This window comes from Bombus flavifrons, chromosome 6 (genome assembly GCF_040668555.2).
Source record: "Bombus flavifrons isolate JBK064 chromosome 6, iyBomFlav1_principal, whole genome shotgun sequence".
Lineage (NCBI taxonomy): Eukaryota > Metazoa > Arthropoda > Insecta > Hymenoptera > Apidae > Bombus > Bombus flavifrons.
In genome coordinates this window covers 7,891,126-7,915,283 of record NC_138447.1, presented here as the reverse complement: position 1 = coordinate 7,915,283, position 24,158 = coordinate 7,891,126, and the positions used below count along the sequence as shown (strand labels likewise).

General features: G+C 39.9%; 1 protein-coding gene across 3 annotated transcripts in view; it reads right to left on the bottom strand.

Annotated features, from left to right (window-relative positions):
• Window positions 1-21,987, bottom strand: part of LOC138180753 (band 7 protein AGAP004871) — a 44,697-nt gene extending 22,710 nt beyond the window's left edge. The window contains exons 1-5 of one of the 3 annotated variants that reach the window (XM_069114888.1): window positions 21,868-21,987; window positions 21,558-21,775; window positions 18,567-18,779; window positions 17,428-17,608; window positions 14,016-14,177 (exon numbers count right to left, since the gene is read on the bottom strand). In XM_069114888.1, coding sequence (XP_068970989.1) covers window positions 14,016-14,177; window positions 17,428-17,608; window positions 18,567-18,779; window positions 21,558-21,618 — 617 coding nt within the window. In that variant the 5' untranslated portion in view covers window positions 21,619-21,775; window positions 21,868-21,987. Of the gene's footprint in view, window positions 1-14,015; window positions 14,178-17,427; window positions 17,609-18,566; window positions 18,780-21,557 lie in introns of all 3 variants that reach the window. The other 2 variants (XM_069114886.1, XM_069114889.1) reach the window with 2 other exon arrangements.
• Between the last annotated feature and the right edge of the window lie 2,171 nt (window positions 21,988-24,158).

Here is a 24,158-nt window from a genome sequence, read left to right as displayed (position 1 = left end):
GTAGAACGTTAAACAGTTTAGTACAGCGACTCGTATGTCCCTTCTGCAAGACACGAAATGGTATATGCAGTGTCAGTAGCTTCATTTTCTTCTTTTCGTTCCAAGTTAGATAAATGTGTCTTTGATACCGAATGCTGCCAGTAGGGATGCGAATTATTGTATAATATTTGTACTGATCGATGTAATCGTTGTGTGGGAGATAGATGTTGCGTTACGTATGCTTTGTTCTACGTTTGTAAAGATTCATGTAAGCGCTGCGTTGGAGATATGTGTTTCGCGGTTAGACTACGAAACAACTATTTCTTTACGCAGGCCCATGGTCAAGTAGAGTCAAAACTGGACATTCTGCCAATAGGTTGAATGTCGAGATCGATGTGTAGTGTTAAATAACCCATGGGCGGGTCTCGTGCGTAGTCACCTCCTCGTGGTGAGACCTGGTAATTGGCATCGTTTGCCAAAAATTAATCAGTTGATTAATCTTTGGAAAACGATACCAAGCCAAGAACTACGCAACAGTCCAGATTGGATCACCAAAAGCCTCTAAAAGAATTTTGGATGATCTAAACTGGACTGCACTATTAATTTATAACATTTAAGCAATTAATTTACAACATTTAAGTCATGAATTTACAACATCTAAGCCTCTAATTCGTAACATTTAAACTATTATTTTTTACATTTAAAGCATTAATTCCTAACACTCAAACTATTAATTTATAACACTTAAGCTATTAATTTATAACATTTAAGCAAATAATTAACAACGATGAAACTATTAATTTATAACAATTGAAACATTAATTGGCAACATTTTAAAACATTAATTTATAAGAATCAAACCATTCTTCGAGGAATCAGTAAGTCTCCCGCTAATAGCCTAATACATCGATAGATTTAACGAAGAAATACCTAACCGGGATTACAGCCAATTAGATCATATTATTTGCTACATAATTAATAACTGTATCACGTACTGCGATGCAGGCGGTATTGGAGAATAAAAGAGATTTTATGTTACAACTATGACGAGTATATTTACTCGTTTAACGTGAGAGGAACTAAAAAGGTATTTTAAACAAGCATTAAATAAGAATTTTAAGTATCGCAGACAGTGAGTAGGTGTTATTCAAGAAAAAAGAACATTTTATTTTTCAATTAGCACGAGTAAATGAACGAATATCGATAATATAATATAACGCTTCATATGAATGTTTTGTCTGATTATTTAATACCTTAATTAATTTCACAGTAACGTTATCGACTGCCCTTAGGCTCTTTTCCCTTTTTGTTCAAACTAATTGATAGTCGAAAACTAGTATCAAGGAGGTGTGAATTTAGTCTTAGGTTGTAGAAACTATTAAAATGATAAAAAAGGATATCGTATTAAATCGTTAAAGACGCCAATTTACGATAAAAATTAAGAAATCGTTCAATTCGATTTTGTTATAATGGAAAAATCGCCTCCTGCTATGACAAAAAATCGTTACCGTTTGATTAACAAACCGACACCTTGTCAAGTTATATAAGGAACACGGAAGTCGCGCGCGAGCTCATTTGTGCCTGAAATTCCGGAGAGTGAACATCGAAGAAGAATTTAAATATAAGGTAAATAAAGAAAAAATATCAAATAACAACATTGTAACTATTAATTTATAATGTCTAAACCATTAATTTACAACACTTAAGCCATCAATTTATAACATTTAAGCAATTAATTTATAACATTTAAGCAATCAATTTACAACATTTAAACTGTTAATTTATAACATTTAAGCTATTAATTTATAACATTTAAGCTATTAATTTATAACATTTAAGCAATTAATTTATAACATCTAAGCTACTAATTTATAACATTTATGCTATTAATTTATAATATTTAAGCTATTAATTTACAACATCTAAGCCACTAATTTACAATATTTAAACTGTTATTTTAAACATTTAAGCCATTAATTTACAACATTTAAACTATTAGTTTATAACATTTAAACTGTTATTTTATACATTTAAGCAACTAATTTCTAACATTTAAACTATTAACTTCTAACATTTAAACTATTAATTTATAACATTTAACCTATTAATTTACAACATTTAAGCTATTAATTTATAACATTTAAGCAATCAATTTACAACATTTAAACTGTTAATTTATAACATTTAAGCCATTAATTTATAACATTTAAGCCATTAATCTAAAACAATTACTCCATTAATTCTTAACAGTTATATCAATAATTTATAACCATATTGTCGCATTAATTCAAAGTAATTATGCTCTTAACTTATAACAGTTGTACCGTTAATCGAAAGTAACTCTACATTCATGATTTAAATCAATTCCATCAATTCGTAGTGACTGAATTAATGATTTATTTTGTTATATTTTATTAACGAAATCTATCAAGTCTTTGAAGTGCTATTTTATTTCTATATAGCATTATTTTTTAATTTTAAATGCAGTATTTAATTTCTCATTTCACTATTTCGTATAAAAGCTGTGGTAACACAGAGTGCAATTTTAAGATGTAATTTTCCATTTCTGCTCAAAACCAAGAACACAACATCATATTCATGGAATCAAGGAAGCAAGTGCAATTTAACCGAAGGCAACGACATCTTATCATTTGTCCATACACGCTACAATTGGTACCTCGCATAGTTTCGTTTCTTCGATGATAAGTTCAATATTCAAGTATGATTATGCGGATCCACGTACTACAGCTACTCTAATTAATAAATTTCAATACACGCCACTTCTTTATTATAAAATAATTTTACATCTCTGCTTCCAATGCTTAGAAACTCTTTATGTAAATGGGACCCGAAAGTAGTTACCTCCTCGTGGTGGGTCCCGGTAATTGGTATCGTTTTCCAAATAATAATACACCAAGTACTATTTTGAATATTAGTATTATTATTTGAAAACGATATCAAGCTAAAAACTACATGAGTATAGTCTGGTCTTGATCATCCAAAATAGTTTTGGTGATCTAGACTGGACTAATAACCCCCCGCGGGGGCACCGAGGGACATCGTGGGACATCGCAGGACACCGTGGGATGTGAGCGTTTTAGCCTTAATTAATCATAAGATAGATACCTATGTTATGTGCATTGTAAGCTCATTCTGTACAAAGATACTTATCTATCTTGGAACGAAAAATAAAGATCTCGTCTCTCTTGATCCCCTCGCTTACCACACTGGAAAAATTGTTCCCTCGATGTATCGGTTCACGGTCGCTCAGTTCTTTCAAACCGTAGCGTGACGTACTCGTTCGCGCGTATTCCGGGTACGTGCGGGTCAACGTGTACTGGACAAATCTTTGGATTCGTAAGTCGCCCCAAGCACACCTCTGTGGTTAGTAACTGCTCGAAAACTGCCCGTCGTTTGCCTCGAATCGCGGGAGTTGTCATCGCACTGGTGATACCAGGGATCCGCAATACTGTCCGATTGGTACTTCGGTACTCGGGCAGAGACCTGCATTTCACGTCCTCCGTAATCCTGTTTAAGTGAAAAACTCGCGGGCGGGGGGACCCCACTGTTCAGTTGGGGTAATGCCTTCGTAATCCTGTTCAGCGGTCCATCCTCGTGAGTGGACCCCACTGTGCAGTTGAGGCCTCTTGCCTTCGTAATCCTGTTCAGCGGTCCCTCCCCGGGTACTCACTTGTTTCAGTTGGAGTGTGTTAAATTGCAGGCCTGTTTGCTGGGTCACTAGTATCATCGGTCTTTGCCATCGACCGTGATAAGATCCAGACTACTTGACAGGTATCGAGAGAAGGTCAATGCTTAGGCTTTCCGCTGAACCTTAGAGTTATCTGGTACACGGGAGTACGTCGCGTAGGTTTGTTAGTTCTTTCGAGAGATCGCGATCTCGTTCGTTTCGGGCGCGCCGCGAATTTTTCCTTTATCATCTGATTCATCGGGCATCTTCTTGTTTTCCCATTTTTAAGGGAAACTTATTGAAATCACGTTATATAACTTTTCAATATCTTCAATATTTTATAGCGTTGCAAAAGTAGAACGTTAAACAGTTTAGTACAGCGACTCGTATGTCCCTTCTGCAAGACACGAAATGGTATATACAGTGTCAGTAGCTTCATTTTCTTCTTTTCCTTCCAAGTTAGATAAATGTGTCTTTGATACCGAATGCTGCCAGTAGGGATGCGAATTATTGTATAATATTTGTACTGATCGATGTAATCGTTGTGTGGGAGATAGATGTTGCGTTACGTATGCTTTGTTCTACGTTTGTAAAGATTCATGTAAGCGCTGCGTTGGAGATATGTGTTTCGCGGTTAGACTACGAAACAACTATTTCTTTACGCAGGCCCATGGTCAAGTAGAGTCAAAACTGGACATTCTGCCAATAGGTTGAATGTCGAGATCGATGTGTAGTGTTAAATAACCCATGGGCGGGTCTCGTGCGTAGTCACCTCCTCGTGGTGAGACCTGGTAATTGGCATCGTTTCTCAAACATTAATCAGTCGATTAATCTTTGGAAAACGATACCAAGCCAAGAACTACGCAACAGTCCAGTTTGGATCACCAAAAGCCTCTAAAAGAATTTTGGTGATCTAGACTGGACTAACAACCCCCCGCGGGGGCACCGTGGGACATCGTGGGACATCGCAGGACACCGTGGGATGCGAGCGTTTTAGCCTTAATTAATCATAAGATAGATACCTATGTTATGTGCATTGTAAGCTCATTCTGTACAAAGATACTTATCTATCTTGGAACGAAAAATAAAGATCTCGTCTCTCTTGATCCCCTCGCTTACCACACTGAAAAAATTGTTCCCGCGATATATCGGCTCACGGTCGCTCAGTTCTTTCAAACCGTAGCGTGACGTACTCGTTCGCGCGTATTCCGGGTACGTGCGGGTCAACGTGCACTGGACAAATCTTTGGATTCGTAAGTCGCCCCAAGCACACCTCTGTGGTTAGTAACTGCTCGAAAACTGCCCGTCGTTTGCCTCGAATCACGGGAGTTGTCATCGCACTGGTGATACCTGCGACCGCAATACTGTCCGATTGGTACTTCGGTACTCGGACAGAGACCTGCATTTCACGTCCTCCGTAATCCTGTTTAAGTGAAAAACTCGCGGGCGGGGGGACCCCACTGTGCAGTTGGGGTAATGCCTTCGTAATCCTGATCAGCGGTCCATCCTCGTGAGTGGACCCCACTGTTCAGTTGAGGCCTCTTGCCTTCGTAATCCTGTTCAGCGGTCCCTCCCCGGGTACTCACTTGTTTCAGTTGGAGTGTGTTAAATTGCAGGCCTGTTTGCTGGGTCACTAGTATCATCGGTCTTTGCCATCGTCCGTGATAAGATCCAGACTACTTGACAGGTATCGAGAGAAGGTCAATGATTGGGCTTTCCGCCGAACCTTAGAGTTATCTGGTACACGGGAGTACGTCGCGTAGGTTTGTTAGTTCTTTCGAGAGATCGCGATCTCGTTCGTTTCGGGCGCGCCGCGGTTTTTCTTTCATCGTCTGATTCATCGGGCATCTTCTTGTTTTCCCATTTTTAAGGGAAACTTATTGAAATCACGTTATATAACTTTTCAATATCTTCAATATCTTATAGCGTCGCAAAAGAAGAACGTTAAACAGTTTAGTACAGCGACTCGTATGTCCCTTCTGCAAGACACGAAATGGTATATACAGTGTCAGTAGCTTCATTTTCTTCTTTTCGTTCCAAGTTAGATAAATGTGTCTTCGATACCGAATGCTGCCAGTAGGCATGCGAATTATTGTATAATATTTGTACTGATCGATGTAACCGTTGTGTGGGAGATAGATGTTGCGTTACGTATGCTTTGTTCTACGTTTGTAAAGATTCATGTAAGCGCTGCGTTGGAGATATGTGTTTCGCGGTTAGACTACGAAACAACTATTTCTTTACGCAGGCCCATGGTCAAGTAGAGTCAAAACTGGACATTCTGCCAATAGGTTGAATGTCGAGATCGATGTGTAGTGTTAAATAACCCATGGGCGGGTCTCGTGCGTAGTCACCTCCTCGTGGTGAGACCTGGTAATTGGCATCGTTTCTCAAACATTAATCAGTCGATTAATCTTTGGAAAACGATACCAAGCCAAGAACTACGCAACAGTCCAGTTTGGATCACCAAAAGCCTCTAAAAGAATTTTGGTGATCTAGACTGGACTAACAACCCCCCGCGGGGGCACCGTGGGACATCGTGGGACATCGCAGGACACCGTGGGATGCGAGCGTTTTAGCCTTAATTAATCATAAGATAGATACCTATGTTATGTGCATTGTAAGCTCATTCTGTACAAAGATACTTATCTATCTTGGAACGAAAAATAAAGATCTCGTCTCTCTTGATCCCCTCGCTTACCACACTGAAAAAATTGTTCCCGCGATATATCGGCTCACGGTCGCTCAGTTCTTTCAAACCGTAGCGTGACGTACTCGTTCGCGCGTATTCCGGGTACGTGCGGGTCAACGTGCACTGGACAAATCTTTGGATTCGTAAGTCGCCCCAAGCACACCTCTGTGGTTAGTAACTGCTCGAAAACTGCCCGTCGTTTGCCTCGAATCACGGGAGTTGTCATCGCACTGGTGATACCTGCGACCGCAATACTGTCCGATTGGTACTTCGGTACTCGGACAGAGACCTGCATTTCACGTCCTCCGTAATCCTGTTTAAGTGAAAAACTCGCGGGCGGGGGGACCCCACTGTGCAGTTGGGGTAATGCCTTCGTAATCCTGATCAGCGGTCCATCCTCGTGAGTGGACCCCACTGTTCAGTTGAGGCCTCTTGCCTTCGTAATCCTGTTCAGCGGTCCCTCCCCGGGTACTCACTTGTTTCAGTTGGAGTGTGTTAAATTGCAGGCCTGTTTGCTGGGTCACTAGTATCATCGGTCTTTGCCATCGTCCGTGATAAGATCCAGACTACTTGACAGGTATCGAGAGAAGGTCAATGATTGGGCTTTCCGCCGAACCTTAGAGTTATCTGGTACACGGGAGTACGTCGCGTAGGTTTGTTAGTTCTTTCGAGAGATCGCGATCTCGTTCGTTTCGGGCGCGCCGCGGTTTTTCTTTCATCGTCTGATTCATCGGGCATCTTCTTGTTTTCCCATTTTTAAGGGAAACTTATTGAAATCACGTTATATAACTTTTCAATATCTTCAATATCTTATAGCGTCGCAAAAGAAGAACGTTAAACAGTTTAGTACAGCGACTCGTATGTCCCTTCTGCAAGACACGAAATGGTATATACAGTGTCAGTAGCTTCATTTTCTTCTTTTCGTTCCAAGTTAGATAAATGTGTCTTCGATACCGAATGCTGCCAGTAGGCATGCGAATTATTGTATAATATTTGTACTGATCGATGTAACCGTTGTGTGGGAGATAGATGTTGCGTTACGTATGCTTTGTTCTACGTTTGTAAAGATTCATGTAAGCGCTGCGTTGGAGATATGTGTTTCGCGGTTAGACTACGAAACAACTATTTCTTCACGCAGGCCCATGGTCAAGTAGAGTCAAAACTGGACATTCTGCCAATAGGTTGAATGTCGAGATCGATGTGTAATGTTAAATAAGCCATGGGCGGGTCTCGTGCGTAGTCACCTCCTCGTGGTGAGACCTGGTAATTGGCATCGTTTCTCAAAAATTAATCAGTCGATTAATCTTTGGAAAACGATACCAAGCCAAGAACTACGCAACAGTCCAGTTTGGATCACCAAAAGCCTCTAAAAGAATTTTGGTGATCTAGACTGGACTAACAACCCCCCGCGGGGGCACCGTGGGACATCGTGGGACATCGCAGGACACCGTGGGATGCGAGCGTTTTAGCCTTAATTAATCATAAGATAGATACCTATGTTATGTGCATTGTAAGCTCATTCTGTACAAAGATACTTATCTATCTTGGAACGAAAAATAAAGATCTCGTCTCTCTTGATCCCCTCGCTTACCACACTGAAAAAATTGTTCCCGCGATATATCGGCTCACGGTCGCTCAGTTCTTTCAAACCGTAGCGTGCCGTACTCGCTCGCGCGTATTCCGCGTGCGTGCGGGTCAGCGTGCACTATACAACCCTTTGGATTAGTAAGTCGCCCCAAGAACATCTCTGTCTTAGTGACTGCTCGACGACTGCTCGAAGTTTGCATTGGATCACAGGAGTTGTTGTCGCGTCGGTGATGCTTGAGAATCTGTTGGGGATTCCGTCGTGGATCTGCAGTCATGTCCGATTGGTACTTCGTTACTCGGTCAGGGACCTGCAATTTCACGTCCTCCGTAATCCTGTTCGTCCCCGCGGGGGTGGATACCACTGTTCAATTAGGGCCTTGTCTTCGTAATCCTGTTCAGCGGTCCCTCCCCGGTTTCAACTTGTTCAGTTGGAGTGTGTTAAGTTGCGGGCCTATGTACTGGATCCACGGCCGGATCACCAGTGGATCACTGGCATCATCGGTCGGCGCTATCGACCGCGATTCGTATAGGTTTCGAACGGCGAAACGGGAATCGAGTTACGGTCAGTTCTTGGGCTTTCCGCTGATCCTTAGGGTTATCCGGTGCACGGGGGTACGTTGCTTAGGTTTGTCAATTCTTTCGAGAAATCGCGATCTTCGTTGAATTTACTTTATTAGTTAGCTTTGCGATTATATCCCATCGCAAATTCTACTTATTTTTCCTTTTAGCGTTGCGATAATGAATGATCGCGTTTTGTCATGTAGAGTCGCGTGTACAAAATGCCCAAACTCTCCGACTGCATTTGTCGGACACTGTCCCTGAATCACATGATACAGCTACAGAAGCTGTACAAATGTGACCACTCGTCAGCAACCTTCTAAATGGTTGCACTGCGATCTTTCGCTATTAGTGTTGCGTATTGTTTAAATACGAGTGCATGGATTAATATTTGTTAGCGTTGCGTATCAAATTTCGGGAGTTTTCAGACTTTTTTCCTATTTTTTTTTTTTTTTTTTTTTTCGTGAATCATGGATTAATTTATTATGCAGATATAACGAAACACTCTTCGCGTTTGATTTTGAGAATTTTCTGTTTCATAAATATTAGTAGTAAATTAGTGTTGCGAAACAAGGATAATATTCCACTCACGGTTTGTTGATCGGGTTTATATAGAGTGAAAGACAATTGAATTTTAGTAGCCCTTCTGGCTACTGCATTGTTTCTTTCTCAGCGCCCCTTATTACTGCGTTTGTTACTGAAAATACTGCTATAAGACACATTCCTTTGTTAATGTTAACGTTACCATGATTACTAAAAATACAGAACTTTATTACGAATGTAATAAATATATATGTAGACATGAAATTATGAGTTTTTTCATGTTTAACAAAGTATAATGAAACATTTTAATGTTGCTATGAAGGCTTGAAATTATTTTTATTAAATCATTAAATCGATATTATTTTTTAAACTACCTACTAATTTATTTTAAATATCGGTTGAAACTTAATTCATTACTATTGGAATCGATACTAGTGGCTGTTCGTTAGAAGCATAATTAGAAGCATAATTTTTAGAATTTTTTCGTCCACTATGTTCCCAATGTTTTAACAATATTGTAGAATTTTATAAATATTTGAATTTCGTTTGCATGAATCAAGGTTCATTCGCGATCATCGTTCATTTGTAACAAAAATTCTGCAAAAAATTCGGTTCACTATGCTGAAAATCACTATATTGTAGGAAATAACAGCTAGTAAAAGTTAAAAGACAAAGCATGTGATTTTATAATAATCGATTTTTCTCTCACCTTAGTATTCAAATGAAATTTTCAATTTCTAATTCATTTCAAATTTAATTACTTAAAATTCTTGTACTCAAACTTCCCATTTTCGATTAAAAGGATACAAATGATTCTCTATTTTTGCTAAAATTTAATCAAGACTAATTTCATCTAATTGATCATTAGTACTTTAGTTTTATGTATAAAATGTTCTCGTTTTACAGATTCCTGTTTCTTTTATATACTAACCCAGTAAATGAGTTTGTTTCTGATTTATCAATTTACAAAAAATACATTTCAATTACATATTTGAATATTTCATAGCATCTGAAATATGTAGCATGCTTAAGGTTCAAAACAATGAGAGAATTAAAGGAAGTGAATTAAAGAAAGAAGCTAATATTACGAAATAATGTTTGAGCTTTACCAATCAGGCAATAATTATACATATTTTAGAGAATTTTACTAATCTTTCGCTGATTGAATTTGTTTGAGGGTGTTTTGTGGTATCAAGGCATGAGGACTCATACCCCATATGATGTCCCTTCTCTTTCCCTTTGTTACATTTAGATTATTACGTAAGTGTGATTTAAGGTTAGGTAGGCTACTTTGAGGTTGTAATCTAAGTAAATAGATAAAGTGTAGGTAGTAAATAGGTTGATATAGCAGTAAGAAGTATGGCATCGTAGTGAAAGCATGGTGTGGTAGTAAAAGCATAGCATTGTAGAATGTATATGTTGTGTAGTAGATAATTCTATATGGCACATATTTCATCTTATTCTCTTGTATCTTTTGTTTAACTCTTAATCATAATTAATTATTATATTTGTAAATTAAAATCAATTAATTTTCATCGTTCACACGACAATAAAAATCGAAAATTTTAATGTACATATGTGAATATATATGAAGCAGTGTCCCATATGGAATTACAATTAGATTAATTTGTAGATTTCACGTTCTCATGAATCCTAGTCAGGTTTCTAGCTTTCGCGTCGGTTTTTCTTCTTAAAGCTCCTTTTGCTGTGTGCTTCGAACATTGTGCAAACGAACATCAAAAGGATCATTTATTTGATGATAAATAAATTTTAGATTTTTTTACGTAAAAGGAGGGTGAATGGGTCGCGGATAGGGTGGGTCTCCATTCGCAGCACCTCCACGTGATGAGACCCGGGCAATCAGTATTATTTGATATATAATTACTAATTGTATCACTATATAGCAAAGCAATTAACTGTATAACTGATATAAATATTAGTTATATGGCAAGTAATACGAGCTAATTGGCTGCGATCCTGACTAGGTGTTCGTATCAATTCATCTATGCATATCTTTTAGGAACATTCGCAATACGCTTTTTTATTTATAAATTATGGAGTCATAGGGTTAGAGGAAACTTTAATCCCTTCTACTTGGAAATTTCATAGGGTGATTTTCGATATGACCTTATGGATTTCCATCGATAAACATTTAACGTTCGATCTATCATTTCTTTTGCAAAACGTCTCTGAATATCATGGTCATGTCGCTCATGTGTCGTTCGATTTGAGGATCACTGTGCGCCCCGCTGCTTAGGCTGACCTGCTTTCGTTCGTGTAAGGAGGTTTGCTCGCGTGCAGGCATATTTTGGTTGATTTTTAATTGTCGATAACTAAAAAACAAAGCCGAAATTGCAATTTTTCCGTGTTATTTTGGCTTCAAGAATCACTCCTGAGATTTCTTGGACACCTGTAGCCAAATATCCTATATATTATAATTTTTATTTAAATCGCCTAGTCTGGGTCTCGTCGAACCCAGTCTCCGGATACCACGTTCCATACTCTGAAAGTTAACATTGCCTAATGCAGGAAGTTAATCGGAGTTCGTTGGTTGAAATAATTTCAACTTTGTATCTCGTATTTTCGTGAGAACGCGGCGAGGTGGCAGGTGTCGCAGACGGTTCAAAAATTCCGCGATTATCGTATCTGTTTGTCCGCCGACAAGCGGAGTTACGCCTCGTATACGCTCGCACGCTATACGTGGCGGCTTATACATTTAAGAGTGGCTTTAGGTCGAGGTAAAAAGCACGGCTTTCTTTGGCTAGTTACACTCGACCGAAATAAAAATGCACTCCGTCTGCCTTTTACGTTTCTCCATTCGCTAGATGATGGTCATTTTTAAAACAACAAGATACGTTGCGAACGTTAATCCAAATATACGAGCGCGACGATATTTTATGCAATGCATACGTTGCCAAAATGCACTTTGCCATCCGATACAGTTGACAGCGGTATAAATAGACTTCCGACGTTGCTTTCTTCCACTTAATCATTAAAAGTCTCCAACTATCCGCAACGATCTGTATGCATCTGTTTGCATCTCGGCAAATTTCATGCGATGGAATCTATTAGGACGTGTATTAGGTGGAAAGGATATAGCGTGGTCATAAAATCAGCTGCGTCAAAATCTAGAGTATTCGAATTTGATCTTCCACCTTAACATCGTAAGAAATATCATTCTCCCGACAGGAAGTAGCAGATATGAATGCCACTCGTACAGTGATCCTCACAGGTCTTTCACGTCCTCGCAAAGGGCCTCTTTAGAAAGGTACTCGAACCTTTTTCATCTTTAGAAATAGACGGCATCAGTGTCTTCTTCCTATTGGGGAGCGCGACGTTATGAACGTCGAGACTAGGGCTCTTCTTTTTCGTACATCTCGTCGAGGGATCGCAGCCACCCTCGAATACTGGCGTTTATGTGCGTTCACGTAGCGCACGCACCCTTCTGAGTATGTTACGTTCACCGTGTATCGCGTAGACCAACTTCCCTTTGACACTTCACTTTCTCATAGGCTCGAAAAGGCTCGAAAATAACAATTTGATTTTGTTATAGGATTTGAGAAGAATTGCTATTGAAGTTGCAAGAAAATTCTTACACCCCATACTTGTATGTTAATAGTTATTTGACACTATTGAAATGATTTAGATTTCTCATGAGCGATATCAAAAGTATCGATCGAAAATAGAAACGAGAGGAAACGTTACGATCGGATCAAGCGTAATACGAATAACGAAGAATAATAAGGAAGATGGCAACGTAAATTGTAATTTCAAAAGATCGAGATATCGGCTCAACTAAATTAAAATAAATGAAAGGAAAATAAAATATTTCGTGTCTGATATATTCGTTCTGCTATAGTCTAGGTATTTTAACGCAGCAGCTTTTCACGTCGCGACTGGTATCTCAGGATAGTTCTTGAGTTAGCTTCTTAAAAGATAGCACGGTTTCAGTTTTGTGACGATTCCGGGACATACGAGTATTTAACTACGTGCATGCACAGCCTCGAGTGCCATCGAGTTATCACGGTCTACCAGAGTGGTTCTCGTTTCCCGTGGGACGTATTCTTCAACGTCTCGACGTTCTTAAGCTCGTTGCATCAAAGAAACGCGACCGCGCGCAAGCATAACTGAAATTATACCCCACCTGTTCCTACCTTCCAACATGCATCACGTTACTATTGTACTATATTCCGAAAGTTCAATCTAACTGAAATAAGAACACTTTTAAACAAACATAGATATCATTTTCGTTTTCTCAGATAGTTATTACAATAAAGTAGAACTCACATTCTCGCTGTAAATTGACACGAAATCGAAAATTCCCTCGATATCGCGTCCACCGTAGAAGTCGAATGATTTCATCGAGGTTGTCGATACATCTCGATCACACACATTTTTCATCGTATGTTCTTTCCAGCAAGTTCAATGGAACGAGATATACTCGCATCGTAGAGTAACCGCATCGATTGAACTCTCTTCCGCGTGAGATGGTATTTATCGTTGGCTTATACATCAAGCATTCATTCGTTTCAACATGATCGATACGACGCCACGAACCATTCTTCTTCACGGCGACTGATTTTTTATTGTATTTAGCCAAGCTGATTTCCAATCGACTATCGGCGGTCTGTGAAAAGCAGCAGAGAACATTTCTTCGAACGTAAATACGGATTCCGTGCACGATGATTGATCAATCGGACGTTAATTCGGTGACGAACGACATAGTATCTCTTCGAGAACTCGTCTCGGCTTTCCTTTTACCCAACTTTTCGATTTTACCTCGGCGAACAACCATGGTTGACGCCTGCTTTACTCGTTACGAATCGTGGGCTCGTTGTTTGCCGCGTTTAAAGCGGATGTTCCAGCTTTTAAGGGTTGTTGGGATGTTTTAAAGAACGAAGCTTTCAACCAGCAGGAAGAAATTGGCCGCGTCAGGTTTCGATTAGCCATTGTATCGAGTGTACTTACATCTCCACGCGTTCGACCTTGACACCCCAAGGATCCGTAGCTTCGTCCAGAGACGTCTGCATGGTGTGGGAAATGGTTTCACGTTCCGAGAGGATCTCCGCTAAGTTTCGAGTACCGAGTACCGTTCTCAGTGTACTAGCCGCCAGTAATCGAGTAGAGTGACTGTAACATCATGAATTTTCTTTCATTAACGCTAGAACCACCAAATAATAGCCAGAACAATTTGAACAGTAACCTTCGTATTGATTTCACCAAAATCCAAAAATTGGTAAAACGAATAAACGTATGTATCGATTCTATTTATTTGTGTTCTAGTTCTAACGTTCAGCTATACGAAGTATAAATATCAACGTGGAGAATTTACTTCTGAAAAGTAATAGGGGCATCGACTAAAGCGGAAGTAATTTCATCTTATAGAAACGAACATAGGAAAAAGCAGTATGTTAACGTCGTAATTAGTACTGCGGAGAATTTTGTCAAATTCCGTGTCATGCCAGCATGAATACTCGTACAATTACGCCGACGTCTTTTCCATAATTGAACATCAGTCTGGCGTGCTCTAGTTAATTAAACGTCGGCCGCTTCGCGGAGGCTGTCACGTGTGTGGTTTAAAAACGTGCGTACGAGGACAGGACATTGGCCAGCCCGTTCTCACTCAGCCGAGCATTAAATCCTATCTTTTTATCAATTTCTACCTTCCTTCTGATGTCCCCTGCCTCCTATTAGCAACTAAACTAACCGCACTTTTTTCAAATACTATTCTCGATGAAAGAATGAAGAGGAACACGTTCGTTGAATTTCCTAGAAACGCGTTGTATCGTCGCAAGCAGCGAAAATTCTCGCTTACTCAGAGCCACGATAAATCCTTATCTTTCTACTAACTTTTAGCTTCCGTCTGACATCGATTTCTTATTAGTAATTAAACTAACAATATGGATTGATGTTTCTCCTTTTTAAAAAAGGAATAAAAAAACGACTGTTTGATGGAGTTTGTTAGAAACGCGTTGCATCATCGAAACAACGGAAACTCTTGCCTCGAATTATTGAACACTAGACAGGAACACTACGCGAGTCGACAGCGGACTCAATTGCCGAGATTTCCAGGTCGATCGTGCCGGCGCAACTTTTACGCAATTAATCAGGCTCTTTCTCTGCATGGCGCAAATTATCCAAGTAATTTTGTCACGCTCTCGTAATTCCTCGAGGAGCTGTCTCTCGCATTTTTCTCCAGCATCGGTGATTCCCTCTCCGGATGGTTCTGCTCCGTTCTCTCGGAACTGTACGGCTCCCCTGATGCTAATTAAAATTTCAGAAAATAGTGTCCGCGTTAATTAACCCAGTCGTTCAAGAAGTTCTAATTAATTCGCCGTGTCTCAAAAATTTCGTCACCTATGTCCCATTTCGTCTTAATTCAAACCGCAAATATGACGAACAGAGAGAGAGAGAGAGAGAGAGAGAGAGAGAGAGAGAGAGAGTCACCGTTATTTCTTTTCATAGTGGGTCATCCGAGTATTTGATCTCTCAGAGAAATTTTTTATGAATTTTTTATGAATATATCATGCCCGTGGCACAAAATATTTTGAAATTTCGTCGGCGTTGTAAGAAAACGCGATTTTTAACGACGTCGTTATTCTATTATGATAATACGCTACATTATATCGCGCTCCATTATGTAATAAGACACGATACGTCCTTATATTGATAAAATATTACAATTATATTGATAAAATGGCGCAATGTATTTGAAAATGTATACAGGAGTTAGAAGATATTTGGTTATTCGAGAAGTTCGTAGCGTTTTTATTATGAAACGATGAAATATATTCATATAAATTGTTAATTTTTACAATATTTAATAGACGAAACAATTTTCTTTAATAATAATCGCAAATATACGAGTGGGCATAAATTGCAACGTTAATGAAGTTTCAAGATGTTTCATATAACGCGTATATTATATTTGTAAAAATTGTCTCCAAGACTTTTCTGAATCGTTGTATTTCTCTAATTTTTTGATTCTGTTTTTCTTCCATCAAACGTCGTTTTCGATTAACGTTTCGTCACTCGAAAAAGTTAATAACGCGAGAATAGGGGAGATCGATCGTTACGTAGAAGAATAAATTAATAAGCAATTTTCGCGTGGAATTTCGGTGAAATTCGCGTGCAAATGGTCGACAAACGAACTTTCAATTCGGTGTGACGACGCCACCGAGGAAATTGCGCGATGATGTCGCGTCACATCCAGTGTATTATTTTTTTTTCGTGCTTCGTTCAAACCAAGAGAAAATCGTGACTGGTAATTTTCATTCCTTCTCTCTTTCTTCCTTTTTCCCACCTCAACTCCTCGTCATTTTTTCCCTCGTTGGATCGTACTATAACACGGTCGCGTTCCTGCGTTTTCATTTCGTTGTTTGTATTTGGTGATACGCGGGCGAGAAGAAATAGAAAAAGAGAAGGTGGCGCGAGGGGAACAGAAAACTAAATGTTACGAGTCTTTCAACGAGCTGTCGCTGGTCCTTTCGCCAGCCATTTGCATTACGCGGATGAAATCTCTTTTACGATAGCGTACATTTCCTCGGACGGTTCCACTTCCGTCTCCCTCGCGACGCATTAGCACGCTTTCTGCGTGCCGCGTCCATTTTGCCAGGTTAGAAGGGAAAAACACGGTTACGGTATTACCGCAATTAAAAATTTTATATGGTTTATATGGTCACAGGCAAGAACCTTGTGTTCATTCTGATATTATACAAGATCAGGTGCTTGGTTCATCCTATAATTTTATCACTGTCATATACAACTGGTTATTCAAGTAGAATAATCGATGAGATCGACGTGTATGTACGTCAGTTTTGATTTCAGCTATTTATAAATTAGCCAAACTAACGCGTGACGTTCTCATAAAATTTCGAAAAACGTTCGATGTTAATTTTACTTCGCGAAACGAGTAGAGAAATATCTTTGATCGTAACAAACGTAGGCAAAACGACGCGCTTTCCACGTTATGCTGTATATTTTGTTATACTAGCGTCGCTAGAACCGCGGCTAAACGTAACTGTGTCCAACGATCTACAATAGGAGGATTTTTCGCATATTGAATTGATTTATTTGAACGAAAGGTAACAGGCAGTGGGAGAAATTGATGAACTTGTACGAGTTCAGAGAAATAGAATTCTACTGGTTTCAAATTTACATTGTAATGGAATCCTACTGTATTTCGACTTAATCAAATGCTGAAAATTTACAGAGATGCAAGTAGAGATTAGTTTGGCTTCTTGCAATTAGCGATACATTTGTGCGAGATCAATGCTGTCGTGTATTTCATTTGCTTAATTAAAGTGTAATTCTATGCTTTCGATATTTCCTGCTTTGATTCGCTCAAACCAACGAATCGATGGGATCGAATTTCACGTACCTGTAATTGGCTATCTTGATTACGGCATTCAGTGGCTCCTTTATGCGGTAGTAGATGACCGCGTCGACACTCACCGTGACGGAATCTTTGGTGAGAACTTCCTGTGGTGGAACATCGAACGACACCGTCCTCAGGTCGACGCGCACACAGTTGTCCACGCATGGCATCACGAAAAACGTCCCTGTTAAACCATGGCATCGTTTGGTTAACAAATATTCGCCTTGTCGTTTTTCATAAAATCGAACGCAATTGTTGCAGCGTTCGACTTACGGGAGGGTGAATATATTTTCGTGAAATTTTCCAATTGAACAAGTAATTATAAGTACTTAAATTCATATAGCAAATATTGATTTATACGTTGCACTTATGACGTTTACACGGTGTTTGTTAAATACACAGATAAATAAATATCGTGTCTCGTTCCGATATATAAACGAGTATCGAGCGCCAAATGAATTAATTTTTATTCAATAATCGAGAACAAGAGGAAGTTGTACTTAATTTGATATATTCGGAAAATCTGTAGAAAATCATATAGCAGAGGAAAAATTTTTAATTGAAAAATTTGGTAAGCATTTATTGCCATATCGAGGTATCTGCCAATAAATAAAGATTTATTCCAAAATATTTATGCGCCAGTGAATTATCGAATTTTCTTTTTCACAAATGTTCCGTTCTTATTTTCGATTATTGTCAAAAATGTACCATAGCGTTTCACGACTCCCTAGATAAGTTACACGATGGGATATGTCCCAAGTATTTATTTACGTTGTATTTCGAAAATCATTGTCAATCATTTTCGGCTTCTATATTGAAACGTAAGCAGCGGTCTGGCTAAAATTAGTATCGAAAAAATTGTATCACGAACCCACGGTGTTCGTAAATTGCTGTTTGATTTTTCTTTTTGACCACAGTTAAAATATAGCAGTCAACGGAGGAAAAAGCTAAAGCAAACGAACGTGAATTAAATATAAAATTTCATACAGCTCTGCCCTATTATTTAAACCATTTTCTGCTTCCCTCTGTTCGGAATTTCAATCATGTCGAAGGTTTCCTCTCGTTCAAAGCACGATCACGAGCTTATTATTCAAACAGCTTGTTTCGGAATGAAGAAAAGTGAAATTGCGTTGCCTATTTACCTGGGCCGTAAGCGCCGCTCTTCAACCTTCCCATTCTGAATACAACGGCTCTTTCGTACTCCTGCACGACCTTGAACGTGAAGCACAGTGAGAAAGGAAACGTAACGAGCACTAGTAAAAACGACCCTATGGTCGCGATCACTTCGACGAATCTCGTCATTGCGCCGACCTTGTTGTCGTCCATCATTTCCACGCGTGCCACCGAGGAGTCCTCTATTTTCCCAACAAATAAACCAGAGAAAAGGAAAATGACGGGCGTTGGCAGGGTTACAGGAGGAATTACAACCCGGTCATAAGAGGGTCGAAGCTACCTACGAACGTTGCACAACAAACGTCCAATTTCGCGAGCCTTGTTTCGACTAACTATATATAAAAAATATGTAAATAAACGTGCGATTATCAAGAATTTACAGAATTATTTATCGACTAATAATATCAGGGCATCTGCAAGTTACAAGTTATACGTTCTTTTTTAATTGTAGAATTTTATGTCAAATAATACAGGGTGGTTGGTAACTGGTGGTACAAGCGGAAAGGGGGGTCGAAAATATAGAATAAAAATTTTATTTTAATTTTTTTTTTTAATTTTTCCATCGAGACAACGATCTACAGTGAGGTCCGTTATAACGAGACGCGATAAAGTGCACGCGTACCGAGCGAAAATTCAAAGTCGATTTTCTCGAAAACAAAGTCTCAAACGAAAAATTGTTATTCTATATTTTCGACTTCTTTTTTCGCGTAGAATCACTCCCTTCCCGCCTGTGCCACCAGTTACCAACCACCCTGTATAATCGGATAACTTGTAATTCGAAAACTTTACTTTCCAAATTTCATTCGTTTAATTATCGAACCGGTTGCTGTAACGTACGAGAATTTCGTCGGAACGTTCGTCTACACTTTCGTCGTTACAAAATTTTGCTAAAGTGAAATACGAGCATTCGTCCGTTTAGTTTTAAACACGCTATAACGTTACGCTATGACGCAACGGAAGTCACGACGCTCATCTCAACGTCCATCGAATCGACTGGTGAGATAGAACGTGGAACGTATCGCAAGCGCAATCTCTTTCCGAAAGGGATGGAAAACGTTTGGAGTTTCGGTCGAGTAATTAATGGATGTTCGATGGGGGTGATTTGTCACTGGTTATACGGTCGACGATTTCCTTCCGTTCGGCGAGCGCGTGTCCCTTTTCGGTGATATCGCGTGCAAAAGCAATCATGCAAAGGCCTCTCTCGCGCGCACGGATCGTCCTCGGTAAATTGCGCGTGAAATGGAACGGCTGCCAGAAAAGTAATTCGTCCCCCACCCATCCACGGGCTTTCTCATTAATTTCATCGCACCACTCTGCGTTTCTCTGCTTTTCTTGAAAGCTCTTCAAAATCCACCGGACGCGATTTCGCCCCGTCTCACCGTTCCATTGTCGCGAAATCACGAGAATCTTGGCATCGAATATCGCTGAGTTTATCATTTAACCCGTTCGAGTCTCGTTCGCGTTGACATTAAAGACTACGATTACGGCGAATGAATTATTTTTTCACGTAGAATCTCCGCCTTGTCCATTGTCTCGTCGTTATTGCAACATTCTGTATTCGAATGTGTTCCGGTGTATCGATAACCTAAGGCCGGTTTCACACGGAAATACACGCATCGTCGATAAACGTGAATGTTACTACTTGTTTCGATATTTCGTCATAGGGTACACGTTCGTGTGGAAACGGTCCAAGGCAACAAAATCAACGGAATCACGAGCGGAATTTTAGAAGAGGACGATTCGGCAGGCGGTTTATTTCTGGATTAAAATACGCGTTAATAAGCTGGCAGTTCGTTAAAGGGACGAAAGCTGACGACGGTGTAGTACAAAACATCCGGCGTTAAAAGTACGATTGTCGATGATTTAATGTTTATCAAATCAGACACGTACAGAGCTGGAAATGGCGTCTATTTTAGATCATGCGATGCGCAACGCGAGCGTTACTCGCTTGAAATTATTTATACCGTGAATCTATCGCGGCGTTACGAGCAAACAGTATCTTTCTTTTTGTTTCTCTGTTCGGTTGACGAATAATAGCTCGGTTCGAGTATCGATACTTCGAAACGAATCGCATTTACTAGATGCATGGCTACGCCGCATTATCGTTCCTGCCGTCGCAAAGAGAGAAAGTACAGCGGAAACTATGCGACATTTGTTTCATTGTTACAACTTTCGTCCCCTTTCCTTCATTTCTTTTATTTCGCCACGACTTTACAATGACAATGAGAAAGTATCGCGTCATTCCATAAGTAACGTCCTATTTTACTTCGCATATTGAATTTTTCAAGGAAAGATCGAACGTTGATTCCGTAGAAATGTATAATCAGCGGTTAGAAAGATTAAAAATGATATCGATACGGAAGAGACGATAAATATTGGTGGACAAAAAGTGTGAACCTGTTTCATCGTGACGAAGCTGGTTTTCTGTAGAAGCGACGTTGAGAAAAATAAAAGAGCATAATCGAAGGGCACAGGTGAAAAACATAAATCACATTTCCTGTTTTTATACGGGCTCTGTCCTGAAAGCAACCAACTTGTGGATATATCTTTCCACTTGGGTGTGCTGTTGTGAAAAATAGGGTTTTACCATTTATGGGAGATTTTTACGACCGCTTTCTACCAAGCTCCGTGACCCTCTAGATATTTAGTCGGCAATGGTACGTCGTTCCGTACGAGACGAAAATCGTGAGCGCCGCATTTCACGATGACCGGCATCGTTGAGCAAAGAATTCGCGTTAAATTTTGCAAAGAATTTGGCCATTATTGTTCCGAAAACATCGGCGTAACTCGTAAAGTCATCGGCGTCATTGTAAATGGAGATAGAAATGATTTCGCATTGTAAACTGCGAAAATTGTAACAAAAGGAGCGACAAAGACGCGAGATTTTTCAAAGCTACACACGTAAATATGAAAATTACTTATGGAACGATCTGATACTATGGAGCAACGTGGTGTCTCACTGAACTCAACGAAGCACTCGACTCCACCGCTGTCGGTTTTCGCGCATCCGTAGTGTACCATGCCGCGAAGGACTCAACCGCCTCTCTTTATCCGCCCTTTGCTTTCCTTTCCTTTCTTTCTTTCTTTCTTTCCTTTCACTGTCCGTTTCTTTGAAGCACCAACTGAACGAAACCACTCGGTCGGACAGACTTTGCTTCTCCGACTCCGAGAAAACTCGCTGCAACGTTTCCGATACACTTTCCACTCTTTAGTTGTTCCCGCAGCGATCAGCCAATCGCTGCATCGAATTTCTTCGAGGTTCTGCTTTACCTGTCAATTCGAAACCCATCGGTTTTAACACCGTGTCGAAGAATACGCGAGAATCCGTGCACGGTGAAGGCGATTCGATTACTAAAGCGGCGCGAGAAGTCTGGCGAGAAGCTGGCAGATTGGATGAACGAAGGCTCGATTCCAAGTAGAAATAGTAAGAGCGTTCGATCGCTTGGCCGCTGCCACACGCGTCGACCGCAAACCTCTACCAAATTAACCGGTCGTCATGCCATGAAAGAACACGTTCGTTGTTTATATACATAATGAGTAATTGCACAGTGTGCGGATCGACGAAACGCAGCATTTCGCGGTATGGCGACCGTCCAAAGAAGACGAGCCTTCTGGGATTCGTCATCGAGAACGTCGACCGAGACGAACGTTTTTCGATACGGTAGGCAAAGGTTCCATTTGTTGGGAGGAAATTTTAGTTAACGATCGATCCAACGTACTTCTGCTGACTGAATCTACCGGAAATCGAACTCCATTTATGCAGAGATCGGCCGAATAACACGCACGATGTACGTACAAGCTGACATGAGACGATTCCTTGCGAAAAGATTAGAAGAAGCTGTAGATTAAAATTGCTTCGTTTTCGAGAAACGCGGAAAAGATCTTTTGCTCAGGACGCCTTATTTGCGGGCAAAATAAATCAGAGCATTTATCGTACTCGTTTACTGGGCCAATTCCTGACTAAACACGTTCAAACTCTATTTCCTTGGAAATGAAGCCGGCTGTGAACGATTGATCTGGCGCTAATTAAAGTTCCGCTCAAATGAGCAGGGCTCTGCTGTACTTTACAAAATTCTTTTGTCGAATCTTATCTTCCTCTCCGCCAAATTCGTTATCGTTATGCGGGCAAATTGACTAGTAGCTGTAATTTCTGACTCGTGAAATATCACTTGTAGGCAATAAGACGCGGAAATCTCTGTCCAGGAGCCGTGTCGGGCATCGGTGTTTGCAGCGGACCGAGCGTCGGTAATCTAAACATTCCCTGTCATCGAACCGCCGATGATCGGTTTTAGTCAGTCGCCGAGAAAACGCCAAGAGATTCAGATCCGAAATTTCGGACGTCTTCGTCGCATGAAACACTTGAGTAAATGAACTTCTTTTTTTATTATTTAATTTGTACTTTACAATTTGTCCAGCTGGACATAAATTTTTCTAGCTTAATTGCTAAATAACATGTGGATGGCTACCCCCAGCGGGTTACCAAATTTGATTATTTTATTTCTTTAGCGAGGTCAGTGGGCTGTTTTCTTTTTAGTCTTCTTTCTATGAGAGTTTTGCTCGCTTCAGCAGCCAGCTGGTTTCGATGTATTGCCGTACTTTCCTTGTATTTTTCTGCGTAGCTGCCGATTTCTTCTTTGACCGTTGGTATTTTTAAGTCTTTGCGTATATCCTGAGTAAATGAACGAGACTCATATTTTTTTTTTTCAAAAGATTTATTAGCCCTCTTCCTACACACTAATAACATTAAGTCAATCGCTCAAAGATAGCTTAATTCTCTGATTTACTGTTACGACTCGATCAACCTGGCTCCTGTGAATATTTCAGTGTCTCGGTAATTAAGATTCCTCAGCCGGTCGCGACACCGAATGATTCCACGAGAAGAATCCGTGAAATCGATTTAACGATGAGTTTCGTCAGGTCGACATCGGGGTTGCGTGCTTTATTCTCGTAATTGAGCGTTTATCGCGGCGGACGGAGAGAAATTTGAGAATTTTCCAGAGAATGAGAGCCGCACAGGCAATCTGCGCTTTAATTCTCCGATCGGGAGGAATCTCGGCTCCGGAAACGAGAGGTTAACGCGTTCCGGACGAGCTTTCTTTGAAAGACTAGAATACACAGCGTAATCGAGAATAATGGGAAATCGAAAGCAGCCTGTTTAACCATTATTTTGGCAACCGCAATATGCAGGCTCGTTTGCGAAACCGAGATGCCTGAGATTTCCTGAATTTTCCCTTTTCGCTGGATTAGATGTAGACTGATAGTTTCGCTTCCACATTTACCAGAACATTCCAGCTTTTTGTAATCCATCGCGTATTATTTTATATGGGCCGTTCACTTTGAAAGTGACGTAGGTCCATTTTTCGAAAAACTGACGTTTACTTTAACGTGAACCTTTTATTGATAAAAGATTCATAGTTTAAATAATAAACTATAAACAAAATATCGTTTTGTTTCAATCGATTGAAATTTCGTTAATTTCGTTAATACGTGGAATTACGTAACCATTTATTTCGAAGGTGGTACAAGTCCATTTCTTGTAATCTATTATCCTGTTTAAATAA